Here is a 13280-nt window from a genome sequence, read left to right as displayed (position 1 = left end):
TGGCTGACCTACTGCAAAAACTTCAGTGAGGCGAGCAACAGCAACTAAGCTCCGAGCAGAACCAACACATCACAATGTGCATCAAACTCCCACAGATCTTGAGAATAGTCACGACCCTCCCCGCACAGAGCACTCAGGACCAACGAGGGATCATCAACCTCACCGTGTTGTCTCGGACAATCTCTTGTCACCGAGATACGGAGAGACATGGTACGTAGCGAATTGCCCACGTGGGTTAGCAGAGCTCCCAAGGCCCTCAGCTTGACAGTGCAGGGTAAACTCAGTGCGGATCAGTGGCGTGCCGCATGCACCATTAACATGACCATAACCCTTGTACGACTCTGGGGTGGTAAGAATGGTGTAGCCAAGGCTATGCTAGATAATTTTATGGATCTAGTCACTGCCGTCGAGCTTGGTTGTATGTTCATCATCTCCCCTGGCCATATTGACCAGTACAAATTTTATATGCTGCGCTATCTCGAGAACTTCAAGGACCTTTACAAAACCATACGACTGGTTCCGAGCCATCACATTGCTCTCCACCTCGGCAAATTCTTGTGTTCCTTTGGTCCTGTCCATGCTTGGAGGGCTTTCGCATTCAAGCGCTATAACTATCTCCTCCAGCGTGAGAACACGAATGGCAAATTTGGTACCTCTCTCTCTCTCTCTAATCTTTATATCTCAAACTAAATCACTGAGTACTACAGGCGAGATCGAACTTACGATGATGAATCACACTTTCCGAGTAGCAAATGTGCGCACGCTCATCCAGGAGGAAAACATCCGCACTGTTGTCTCTGAGATGGTCGAGGCATACAGCAACTTCACAGGCAAAGATAGGAGAGGCACTCTCGCATTCGCGATGTGCTTCAGTGGGACAAAACTGTCACTGCACAAGGTCAAACCCACCCGACCTTGAAAGAGGTCATCCTTGAGGATAAAATATATTCTGCCTTGCTCCGGTTGATCGACGCTACCAGGGAGCATTGTTATGTTGCTGAGGGCACACCTCATTCGTCAGAACAGCTTTTTCTCAGGCGCAAGGCGGTTCTATCAAATTGTATCCTTATTGGCGGCATTTCTTACCGGCCCTCAAATTTCTCCCATTGTGATAGCAACATCGTATTTCGGAGCGCCTCGGACTCAAAACCACAGCCTGGTCGCATCATCAAAAATTCCTTCACCATCGGTATTCACTAAGTGACTGTATTGTCGAAGAGACTTTCTTAGTCGTCCATCCTCTGATTCCATTGTCAGACATTGATGTCCCCATGATCCCTACCATCAATACCCTATCCCAGGGGGTTTCTTTGTTACAACCGGTATCATAGCGATTACTGTATCATTCGACCATCTGGTGTTATTTGTCATTTTGCAAAGACAACCATGCACGTTCATAATATATGTGAGCCCTGCGTACATGTCCTCCCGTTAGACCGTGTAGGTGCACCAGTGACAAGTGATTTTTACCTATTACTGATTGGACTAGTTGTTGAGGTCTGCCGAGCTCCCAGAGCTAGAAGTCCACAACGAACAAGGTATCGACATGTCCGAAGTGTCGCAATGAATTGAAGGCGAACGTGTTTAGAACGAGATGACATGATGATGGGCACTGTATAAGCCATTTTGCTCAATGTCTTTTGAAACAGTCCAGAACGCGTACTCAGCGCTGCATGTCCAGCAGAAATAAGCAGTAGGCAGCTAGAAAATATGAATTCTTTGCACGAAACAAGGACAACTAGTCGGGTATTCTGTGAATTACAGTCGATTTTACTTAAAATGCGCATCAAAAATCTCATACCTCCTACTCGATGCCTCCGGTGGTCACCAAACTGTCCACCAGCGCTTCATATGAAATCAAAATGCCTGCAAGACAGATCAGCCAGGCATAGGACGTGTCTGAAACACTAGAGATGAGTCAAAGCATCGATGTCTCGACAACAGAATGAGACAATTTGGAGAATGCTATGGTTGTACTGTCAATGTTACTTGTTCTAGTGTCAACTCCGATTGACTGACCTGTCGAAAAGACATAGGAGAACATCATCGTTCATGAACATGCATTGCCCTGGAAACATGTATGGTGCAGTGAGAAACTGAGAAAATGTTCTCCAATCTTATCTCTTGCAGTAATCAAATTTCAATTAGACACGTATAATCTACATCACTTGAACTTAGAGATCGGTACAAATGTCTCTTATCATGGTGATTCTTATGGACGCATCTTGCATAAAAGATGTATCTCCTTTCAACAGTGTGAGGTCGTACCGAAAATGCCCAGTTCAAGATCCAAATTGCAGAATCTAAGGGAATAAATCCCTTGACTCGCCAAACGCTCTCCTTGCTTAGAGAGGCAAGAGCACTCTCGAGCATACCCTTATCCACATCCTCCACCTCATATGTGAGGTGCATGATTCTCTATCATGATGTTCATGGTTGTGACAGGTCGGCAGGAATCCCCGGTATGCTGTGAGTGTCTTTACTTCATGATGATGATTTTCGATACCCTGGGGAATTAGGTCTCTGAAAAGCTTAGAGTCGATACCAAAAAGAACGTTTGGGTCCACACCGTTACGATCATTGCACTTGATCTTGGGAGTATCGAGATTTAGAGTATTAAGATTATCATCAGTATGTCCAGAGCTCGTTCATCAAGATGCTCGTGCTTGTTCTAGGCAGTTGTATAAGATTGCCTCATTATAACGAGGGAGATACGTACGATAAGAATAATATCCGAGTAGCTTGCCTGCATCTTGGCTGTGGGAGAGGTATCTTCGTACCTCGTAAAGTTCTTGGCATCAATAACAGTAACTATTGCGTCAAGTTGAAGGTCGTTGTTTGTCTGTCGCTCAAACTCACGGATCTGGAAATGCCAGGTGCGGCAGGAAAACGGATCCTCTGACTCCATGATAGTGAGTACCAAGCTAGGGAGATTTGGATAACTTACGAGCATTCAATGATGATTCGGTCAGGGCGGTATTTGTCTTATATAAGTGTGGTAAGGTTATGTTAAGTCAGACTGCAAATACCCTCGGGTCTCACGAAGGGCCCGTTTCCATCTGACCGACGAGTATGCAGCACCTACACATGATACGGTTGGATTAGGAAATGCAGTAAGATGATGAGTGTAGACATACATGCAAACGTTCAAGATCTCACTGACGGCAGTCAAACGATTGTTTAGCCGGCTGGCTATCCGCTGAAAGGTAATGTATATTCCCTAAATCTCCAGTGATCGCAGCAATTATGCACACCTTGGATGTCTCCAAACTCATTCTTGAGTAAGACCATTTGGGAAGTAGTGGAAAGAGTGACAAAATAATAGAAGTCTTTCCTGCGCCAAGAAATCCAGTGAAGATAGTGATCGGTATATGGTGGTTGTCTTGAATCCATCTTTGGCCCTTGGGTATCGATCGACAGAATGTGTGTTTATATTTGGCCGACATTTGATTAATCAAAACCACGTGACTGACGGAATATCGAACTAGTGACCTTCAGTAGACGCGAACGATGTTGAACTATTACTGGCCATGGTGGGTCGCAAGCAGCCGCCTACTAGCGTACCTGGTGTGAGAGCTCAACGACTTGTTATCAATGCATCCCATGTTGCTGCATTGCATACGTGCCTCATGCGTTCGGCCTTGCCTTGTTATTCGGCTGCGCACTGCACTACAAAAGAATGGGGTTGCTGGATACCCTGACAAGTGATTTCCATCGGTATCAGCCACGTATGTACGTTCAAGTTCTGTTAGCTCGAATATTGAACTCAGACATTTTTTTTCAGAAAACGCAGGCTGCACTTATGCTCTCTCGAGATGCACGAACAGTCATAGGTTTCATCTCAGATGTGTACTTGTGTGCGTGTCGTAGTCCAACGGATTACACAGTCATCGAATTTACCACCTTTACAGCTTACTTGTTTTGGTCCATCTTCACGTCCCTTATCACTACCCTGTTCTATTTCTCCACCTGGCGACTTGCACTTTCAGGCTCGGAGTTATCTTTGCTCATTCTGCTTTCCCCTATGCTTTTGGGCATCAAGCCGTTGTGCACTTGGGCGCTTATGCGCAGTGGTCAGGTTACGTTAAGGGCAGTGGCGATTCTGACAGACTTAGGGTCTTATGCCTTGAAGAGCCCCATGCAAAGGTTGATTGTAGTCGACTTTGCGAATGTGGTGCTCCTGGTAGGGCAGACCGCCGACTGGTCAGCTAGGAAGGATGGATATCAGGGTTTGCATGAGTATCAATTGCGTAGTGTAATAGCAGTGACGACTAACATGGTGTAGTCCTTGGTCTAGGACTTGTATTACTTTCTCTGGAAAAACACGCGAATCACTTCTTTGTGCCATCCAGTTCGACATTGCGTGTGTTATGAAACCCATAGGAGTAAAGTTGCACGCACATCTCATCATGTCGCACCACTGCTGCCCTGTAACAGAATCGAGTGATGTAGCCGGTGTCTGTTCGATGTGATTTGGAGGAGGATACCAGCTATGTAAAAGACATGCCTCATGGGTGATTCGGAATCAATTCAAACTTCAGCTTCATCCGTCAGGCCTTGTTGTCATGTCTATGGTGATGCAGCTCTAATAAGCTATGTGATCTTTCTGAACTCGGAAGTATGCCATTCTCTAATACTAATAGGACAGGAAGTTTATCAATTCATGACGCATGCAGGTGACCCTGTTTTGAACTTGTAAATGTGATGTACCAAGGATTCTCTGTCATCTAAGTCACGAAATGCCAATGCTGTATTCCAGAAAATTTGTTCTCTGACTTTGGGATTTTGAGCTGTATCTGAAATAGGCCTTTTTGTGAAGGAGCATTGCAAAGAATCCGTTCTAACAATGAATTCTCCATCCCACGTGCGATAAGTCCCTATGGAAACGACTACATGTTGAACCTCAGTGTTTTATGCACTCATTATCTCGCAAAGATATTGAAAGTCATCAGATTGCATCAAGCATTAATGTACATTCGGTGCGGCGAGAATCCATCACATTCATTGTAAGCAAAAGGCCTAAAAATCATCTGTGTAGCATAAGCTTGCGCCTCTTAAATATCTTCATATGAGAGCATTTGCCAAGGGCATTGAAATCCGAAGTTGCCAGGGACAGTAAAGTCCTTCCAAGCATCCGCGAGCATTTCCTCGGTGAGCCCAGAACCACGCTTGGGGTCGTAATACGACCCAGTCGCGATATGCATGAAGCACCAGAATACCGCAGGAATTGGGAGATAAATATGGAAAACTACTTCCTTTATCTGGAGAGATATCCCATGTGCCTGGAGGCAATAATATTTAATGTCATGGAGGGAAGTTTGAAGATCTCCAACAAAATCGCTTACCTCAGGCGCTTTTGATTGGTGGAAGGTGTCGTTGGCAAATCCAGCATCAAGTGAATGGACATGGACAGTGTCCCCAAACTTAATTAGCAGCCAAGCTATGACAATCGCGCATTGGTGAGAAATGGAGAAGGAAAGTTCAGGCACACTTACGATGCTGACCGATCCTTTCAGGAACAACCATGACAACTGAGGCAGATTGCGGGGGGCTTACAGGAACATCTGTATTAGCCCACATTTGAACAACCGCAGCATCAACAGTGGCAAAGAGGATATTGACACTGTTGGATATTGCGTCAAGTGATGCTGTACAAGTGAGTTGAAAAAGCAAGATAAAACTGACCGGTTGAGGAGGTCAGACATTGTCACTTGTCAGTGAATTTGAATCTCGCCGCAATGCTTATATATGCTTCTTGAAGTCATATCAACAAAGGCCTCTGTAATTTTTGAGGTGAATTTTCAAATGAGGTTGCATTAACTTACTTGAAGGACCCGAAATCAGGGCACTGGCATAGAGGCCAAATCGATTCCAATCGTAATCGCTGGAGTCGCTGCCCCTTTGTTTACTATCTCGATTTGAGATTCAAACTTCTGTGACCTGAAGGAAGGGTATTTTCGACTTGGAATCAGTAGCCGCTTCGCTCTTTGTATGACTGCCTCAAGCCTGCCAAACTAGTACACGTTTAACTGAAGCGAAGGCTGTGAACGTGCTGCATCATGGCTTGTGATTGATCTGGATCACTATGATCTGATGCAAGAAGCTGATTGGGAACATACAGATAAGCGTCCCAACGAGTTGGGTTGGTGGAATGTCTGAATTTTGAAGTACCTCGTTCTCACGCGGCGTCGGAGATGAAAGAATCCGAGTCGTGATGCTGGCATTATGCTGCTTCATCATGGGCATTGAGAGCTATGGCTCGTGGTATAATCCTGAGGGTTCATGAGTGTGTCTACTAAGTATGGTGATAATGGATGACACTTGTACAGAGAAGAGAGATAGCTCCGAGGACGACGATAAATTATATAGAACTTGGACCATCCATCGGACATGACCAATCATTGGGTGATGAAAAGATTTCCTAGAAAATGGATGCCATCCTAATAAATATATATATAGCAATGATCCAAAGACAGTGTCACAGAGGGCTATTCAATATTACAACTACATGTACAGGCCAGAATTTCGAATAATACTCTGTCAAAAAATGTGATCATTTTATCTGGGCGCATGGTGCACGTGACCATGTTACTCCAGCGGATTTCTCAACGAGGGAAAGACTTGCATCAATCCTTTGCTACTTTCAAAGCACATAATGAATTTCAAGTGTCGATTCGTTCATTCAGAGATGCCTGAGATGACGTGTGAATAATTCACTATTACAATCTAACCTCATAGCACTCACACCCCACTGGCACTATGAAGGTTCATCTCCCATAGCTTTGATGCAGACTCTATTTGAACATTATACTTATCATAGTTCGCCTATGTGCCCACCCTCTTGCGTCCATTGCTGGCCCCTCCATGTGTGCGGGGAGAGTTACACCCTGGCGACTTCAGATATTCCTTTGGACCAAGTTCCTCGCATATACGTGTCTTTTATGCATTTACTCTCATCCCAGGGCGACCTGGAAGCGGTGTGTATTGGTACTGAGAACGGGAAAGATAGAGAAAGCTGTGAATGAACTCGCACAATTATTGTGAACCTGCAGCCACCTTCTGTGTCATGTAACCTGTGCATCTCCATTCGTTATATGTCTTCTTTATCGTCTACTTGCACAGGTACGATACTCGCGGGTACCTCTGCGTTATGTGACCAGTGTGTCTCCATTCCATGCATATCATTACACGCCTTATTCATCATCCACTCGCACAGGTACGATCACCTTCTCAAGGCACTCTCACACATCCTATCCTCCAAGCTACCAAAACACCTCACACCCCTGAACAACTTTTTCTCATCATCAAGTTGTCAGTCACCTTTGCTGGTATAACTGACGCTGCAACTCTCGCAATTCTTGCTGCGTGGGCGTCATGAATATACACATGTCCTCCCTCTGTACGGCTGCACTAACATTTCATTTTATCATTTAGCATGCGCCTCTAGAGAAGGTGGACTTGAATTAGGGACTGTTTATAGTGCGTGATGCGCTAAGGTCACGTCCCACACGCATTGCACATGGGTATACTGTAGTTGCAAATTCTACCCACGATTAAATATTAAATGCTCATAGTCTAACAGATCATATCGGTCATGCTTTCTCCTTAACTTCCAGTAAATCAGCGGCCGGCTTGACAGCTTCGAAAAGGGTTTCTGTAAGTTGTCAATATGTGATATCCGAGGGCACGAAACTGACGTGAGAAATTTGGGTGCAGTGGCATTCATTTGGACCGGATGTCTTTCACTTTCTTGTCAGACAAATGGAGGTCCCATTGAGCTTGAGGTTTCCCCTTGAAATTGATGCGTACGGCCGCTCATTTTTCCATTATTAAATGAACGTGATGGCCAAGCAAACACGAGCATCAAGCCATCTATCGATAACTCACTCCATGTCTGTCAACGAGTCAGTCGTCTCTCCACATGAAAACGATAGTCGCTCAGCACTCCACCTTGAAGTAGAGCGTCCAATCTCATCTGTAAGTATGTGATTGCATGAGTCATATGGCCCCCCTGACGATGCTTTTGCTTCAGATTGAAATGCCGGTCAATGTTGGTGGTACAACGCAAGACATGAATGCAGGTCTGGTCACTCCTTTCATACTTGTATTGCTTGGGGACAACCCCATACAAAGCAGTTGTGGGTTTCACCAACGTTGAAATGTAAGGCCTTTCTGAACCTCGAGCTTTAAACTCATTCACAGTTTGCCCCTAGTGTTGCTTTGCCGTAGAGCAGTACCCTGATATCCCCTGCATTGCCAGAGCAGACCCCAATAGTAGCGACAGTGAGAATATGAGAAAGTCTCTTGCAGGCAATGAAGAACAATCGACAAAGAAATACGGTGATCGGCATGAGATCTGGGACCGGAACTTAGCTGTAGGCGGTGAAGTACCAAAATAGTCCTAGAAGGTTCCTGGAAGAGTATTGATCTAGTTCGATATATCACAATTATGTACATTTTTTGTTTGAGGTCGGCGGATGAAGCGAAAGTGTTCTCGATGTGAATTGGAACTGTAAGTCCTGCTGTTTGGATGGAATCATTGTTTTTTTCACAGTCAAATGATGGGGCAAGCCCATGGCCCAGAACCGAGTCACATTTGTGTCGAATATTGGGAAACATCTGTTGCATTGAGTCTACGGTAAGCATCCTTATTGCGGCGTTCACTTTTGTATACCATTGTGATCGACTTTTTTCAAGCAATAACTCTGCAGAGTTGACATAAATAATTTCTTGGCGAACATGATGGCTGCTGCCATATTTATTGTTTTCCGGCGAGCACTACATCGACATCCAAATCTATACGTCAAACACGAGGGAACACGTAGCACACTTCAAGGGCCAGATTTCAACCTTTCACTTCTGCGGACACCTGATGTGGTCCCTGATTGCCATGCGCGCCCTACCCATCATCCGTTTCAAAGTTTCAGACATCAGAAGTGAGCCTGCAGGCCCTGTGTGCTTCGTTCCCCAGGAGCCTAACTTGAACAGGAACAGATGGACCGAGCTATTTATAATATTAAGGAAAAACGGCGACGTCAGCGAGTTGTTTTCTGTAGATGGGTCCTTAATGTGATCATCAAAGGGTAGTTGCTTCGCCCTTTGTATGCGCAATCAAATTCCCAAACTTAGGGTCCCCTTCAATTCGGTGTAGGGATTCATTTCTGGCTAGGCTTGTGGAGACTGTTTTTACCTTACCTTATGTTGGCACTTTGTAGCTTACATAAGAAAGTTACCTTTTCACCAGTTACCAGTATGAGTCAGAGTCTTCAGCAGTTTTTATGACATTTCCCCTCCTCTGAGCCTTGAGCCTGGTCCAGAAACCCTTTAGGGTCGAATAGCAGCTAGGTTCTCAAGACCCAACATTGTTCAGACTCACCATCTGAATTGTTGTACCTTCATTGGGTCCTTCGACTCGTCTTCGCCGCCGCTCTCTCGGTAAAGGACATGTATTCCCTTCGGCTGATTGACTGATTCGGAGATGTGACCAAAACTTTCACAGAATTCTCGAAACTGTGTAGCACGTATCACGATGCATGAAAAAAAAACAAAGGATGCATACCACACTGCCACATATGGCAATTCATGCTGTATAACTAGTATCTATTGTGGCTACGGAGGATAGGAATTTGAACAATACCCGCGCAGTAGACTATCCTCGGGATCATGGCATCATCCAACGCGATTATCGACGAAGACGTGAATATGAATGATCCCTTACCGTTGGAAACCGATGAAAATTCAAGGATTCTTGGTAAGCGGCATCGAGACTCGGAGCGCGGAGAAACCTCAGAGGATGATTCGGAAGACCAGGTACGGTTCTGCTGCTCAAGTCATGATGGTGATTTACAATTGTTTGTTGCAGGAATATGTGTTGGCCATGACCAATCCTGATGCCAATAATTTGATGGTTGCGGAGTCCTCTGTATGTTGCCGAGTGGCATAACTCGATGCATCGCTAACCTGGATGATTATAGCGAAGTGGTTCAAAGGGTAAGCAACCGGAAGAAGTCCACCCTAAGAAGAGACCTAGGAGCACCGACGACAGCAATGTAAGAAGCATACTTTGGCTTAGCAGAATATTCAATGATTTAATGTAGGTTCTATCTACGGCTTTTTCCAGTGGTCCCAGGTGCGCTGTCTCTCAAATTTTCAGCAACATCTATGCCAGACAATTCTTTATCAGTAGCCCTTCAGTACTCAGTGGTTCTTCATCTCATTCTGATACCATCTTACATGATACACAACTGGCAAGTCGAGATTTCAATGTGCTTGGCGGTAGCTGACCATTTTGGTAGACTCGCCATGGACGACAGTCTGTGACATTCTCACCCCAGGTTCAAATCGTGTCTGAAGCAGGTCGCATCACTGCCACAGAGCCATTGGCCTCTGAGTCTGAAGCTACAGAAACTGGTGATGAAAGAGGCGGCGCAGTCCTATCAGATTGGCTGCCCACTACAGGTGACACCAACCTTCCTGCTGATCAGAATTCACTCGCAACTGTCGACGACCGGATTCATTCACAACAACGCCTCATATTGGCGCAAAGTGACAATGACCTTAACGACACAGATAGGACTGACAAAATCTGTTTGGAGACAAACGAGATGGACACTGACCCGCATGGAACTGGGCGTTATCCCTGGGATCAGCCATGCAGGCAGCGTACAGTGGGCTCAGTTGCTTTGATAATTGACTATAATTAATGTCCACTAGTTTGTTCCAGCGTCCAAGGATGATCTAGATACAATGAACACCTGGCTGGGTTGCATAGAAACTCAAATCACCAACTTCAGGACTGCTGTGGAGTCTCATCACAGCTCATCTCGCAATGAGACTCCTGATGACATTGCCAATGACACGGATACAGAAGAAACTTCAGCTCCACGGCCGTTTAAGAAAACTGGTCCCGTGAAGCATAGATCACAATGGTTAAATAGGTTTCATGTTAGTCTTTCATGTGGTGAATGGTATTGAGTAGCTAAATGGGCTATAGGAACTTATACGTGACCACACTTGAATTCTGATGAAACGAACTGATGATGAAGCACCCTTTACAGGTGTAATACTTCCACATGAGGCTTCTCTCGCCGACTTCGACCCTCGCTGCTGTCCTTGTTGTACTGCAGAGAACTTCAAAATTGACATATTAGGCACGCCCAAGTCCAAATGGAATATATCCGCTACCAAAGTGTTTGCGCGTGATTTTGTCGCTTACCATCCCAGTTTCAATATCGATTCCGTCCAGACTGTGTTTTCCACACATTTAAGATCATTGAAGCGCTCCTTTAAGCAGGCAGGACTCGACAACGTCGCATCGAGTGCACGTCAAAAAGAAGACCGGAGAAAGGAACACAAGCGTTCGGTATGTATTTGTGTTATGATAATTGGTTGTTATCTCCAACGTGTTTGCAGTTGTATCACAGACGTTTGGACACCGCCCATGCAGTTTCAGACCTACACCCACACATCACAATGCTCATGAGAATTGGTCCTGACGGGATGAGCAGCGACGAGACAGCCAATGAGAATAATGTCCCTCAATACCGTATACTTGGAAGGCACTGGCACAGTCTGGAAGTGACTGCTTGGCTACAGGTATTTGATGTGATGTACCGTCATAATCGCTGGGGCCCTGCGGGGATTGGTTCACGCGGCAACAATGCTCAAATGCGATTTGAGTCCATGTCCATGGGTCACCCACAGAGGGCTGTCCGTCGACTTCCTCGTAACACATACCGTGCTGAGTGGTATGATAGTCTCGATCAATATGACCGCGAAGAACTTGACAGGTGTGAGGCTGAGGTGTATGCCTTCACGCATGTTCCTGGCATTCAGCTGTAAGTTTTCGCTCTTTTCATGCAATTTCAACTTTCATAGCCTTATGCTATCATAGGGCTGCACAGAGGCCAACCAGCGAGCCAAGTCATCTTTGCCACTACACGTAAAACACACAGCTCTGCAGTGAAACATGACATTATAGAATATACATATTTACGCATGTAAAGTTGGACCTAGACCTCATACATAAACATTTTACAGGTCTAGATTATTGAGGGAAGGGTTGGACTTATTGTGGAATGTGCACTTTACATGGTCATATCTAGATCGAAGAGGAAGCGCTGAAGGTTCAACAATACAGATCATAGTGACGCTTCTGGAATAGACAATGACCAGGCAAAGGTTCACTACCTCACCAATATTTTGTTGATATTTGTTCTCGTTCTGGCGAACATGCATGAAGAACAAGGTGTTCTCTCTCAACAGAAGCCGTTCTTCAGATTCTTCTCCAGTCTCATTAGCGACCTGCACTCCATCGCAGAACATCTAGACTCAGCTTCGTGACCATCGCCTATACCCTTCTGTACCCAGCCCTCGCATTCTCCAGAGTCGTGTCACACAGAATCTCACTACCAAACTAGTCCACCACAGCTGGCCGTAGTGCTTCCGCCTCATTCCCGCCCCATTGGACCTGGCCATGCATCACATATCAGCCCATCCATTCCTATTGCACTTCCTCCTATTGCGACGCTGTCACCTACATCAAGCATCCCTTCGCCATCTGATGACCGTATGATTCTCGACTCGAACCATTCTTCTACTCCTCCATCACGAGGAAAGCTTTCTGAGGTCATGAACCCAGCAGCAGGCTCATCGATGCGGACGATGTCATGGTATAGAGTTTTACAATGCTGACCAATCATGGTTAAGCTCCCACGGTTGAATTCAACCAAGTGTGCAACTTCAAGTCCGCGTTCAACGATATGGACTACCCCCAGCCGCTGCTGTTTACCAACGACGACTCAATCAAATCTCATCTTCATGTTGCCATGTCTCTATGTTAAGCTTTGCAACTCGATTCTTGGTACCTTGAACCTTCGAAACCATAATCGAGTCACCAACAAGACACGCCTTTGACAATCGCCTCGACGTCATCTCACTATTTGATCCGGACATGTTTGCCTCGCCTCTCGTCATCTCTGCCAGCGCTCTCGTTGTAGAAGGCACATCATAAGTACTTGTTTCATTGTCATGATTTTTGATTTTTGATTTTTCTTGTACTCTACGCGGCTTCCATCTGATGTTGCCATTGTTTTGGATCAGGTTGATATCCCTCGCACTCAGGCAACAGTCAACAGTCTCATGGCCTGTTCTTGTGGCCGTCAACTATCATTTTCAAATTCATGAAAGTGAGTTTGTTCAATTACAATTTCCTCCGACTTTCTAACTCATCCTGTTGCTAGTCACCATTTGACAGCCGTGCTCCTGGTATCGACTTATGC

The 13280-nt window shown here is 45.4% G+C and overlaps 5 protein-coding genes across 5 annotated transcripts; 3 read left to right on the top strand and 2 right to left on the bottom strand.

Annotated features, from left to right (window-relative positions):
* Nucleotides 1-186: 186 nt before the first annotated feature.
* F5147DRAFT_588718 (uncharacterized protein) lies at nucleotides 187-690 on the top strand (the record flags this gene model as incomplete). Its single annotated transcript, XM_041432109.1, has 1 exon — nucleotides 187-690. A coding segment is annotated over one exon (504 nt), but the record flags the coding sequence as incomplete, so codon positions are not given.
* Nucleotides 691-1092: 402 nt separating this feature from the next.
* F5147DRAFT_748650 (uncharacterized protein) lies at nucleotides 1093-3532 on the bottom strand (the record flags this gene model as incomplete). The annotated part of the gene is made up of 11 exons (XM_041440092.1): nucleotides 1093-1142; nucleotides 1478-1499; nucleotides 2269-2418; nucleotides 2484-2591; nucleotides 2720-2863; nucleotides 2921-2924; nucleotides 2948-2984; nucleotides 3065-3081; nucleotides 3138-3188; nucleotides 3289-3382; nucleotides 3526-3532. 11 exons carry the CDS (start codon nucleotides 3530-3532, stop codon nucleotides 1093-1095), a joined length of 684 nt encoding a protein of 227 aa, XP_041284816.1.
* A 1522-nt stretch (nucleotides 3533-5054) lies between these two features.
* On the bottom strand, nucleotides 5055-5705 carry F5147DRAFT_659339 (uncharacterized protein; the record flags this gene model as incomplete). Its single annotated transcript, XM_041434577.1, has 4 exons — nucleotides 5055-5282; nucleotides 5346-5440; nucleotides 5496-5623; nucleotides 5686-5705. 4 exons carry the CDS (start codon nucleotides 5703-5705, stop codon nucleotides 5055-5057), a joined length of 471 nt encoding a protein of 156 aa, XP_041284815.1.
* Nucleotides 5706-7890: 2185 nt separating this feature from the next.
* Nucleotides 7891-8642, top strand: F5147DRAFT_659338 (uncharacterized protein; the record flags this gene model as incomplete). The annotated part of the gene is made up of 5 exons (XM_041434576.1): nucleotides 7891-7977; nucleotides 8033-8081; nucleotides 8230-8382; nucleotides 8470-8512; nucleotides 8555-8642. 5 exons carry the CDS (start codon nucleotides 7891-7893, stop codon nucleotides 8640-8642), a joined length of 420 nt encoding a protein of 139 aa, XP_041284814.1.
* A 2381-nt stretch (nucleotides 8643-11023) lies between these two features.
* F5147DRAFT_588714 (uncharacterized protein) lies at nucleotides 11024-11841 on the top strand (the record flags this gene model as incomplete). Its single annotated transcript, XM_041432106.1, has 2 exons — nucleotides 11024-11374; nucleotides 11413-11841. 2 exons carry the CDS (start codon nucleotides 11024-11026, stop codon nucleotides 11839-11841), a joined length of 780 nt encoding a protein of 259 aa, XP_041284813.1.
* Nucleotides 11842-13280: the final 1439 nt, after the last annotated feature.

This window comes from Suillus discolor, assembly GCF_016758755.1.
Source record: "Suillus discolor strain FC423 chromosome Unknown F5147scaffold_154, whole genome shotgun sequence".
In the NCBI taxonomy this organism is placed as follows: domain Eukaryota; kingdom Fungi; phylum Basidiomycota; class Agaricomycetes; order Boletales; family Suillaceae; genus Suillus; species Suillus discolor.
The sequence above is the reverse complement of the archived record's forward strand: the minus strand, read 5'-3'. Positions and strand labels throughout refer to the sequence as shown.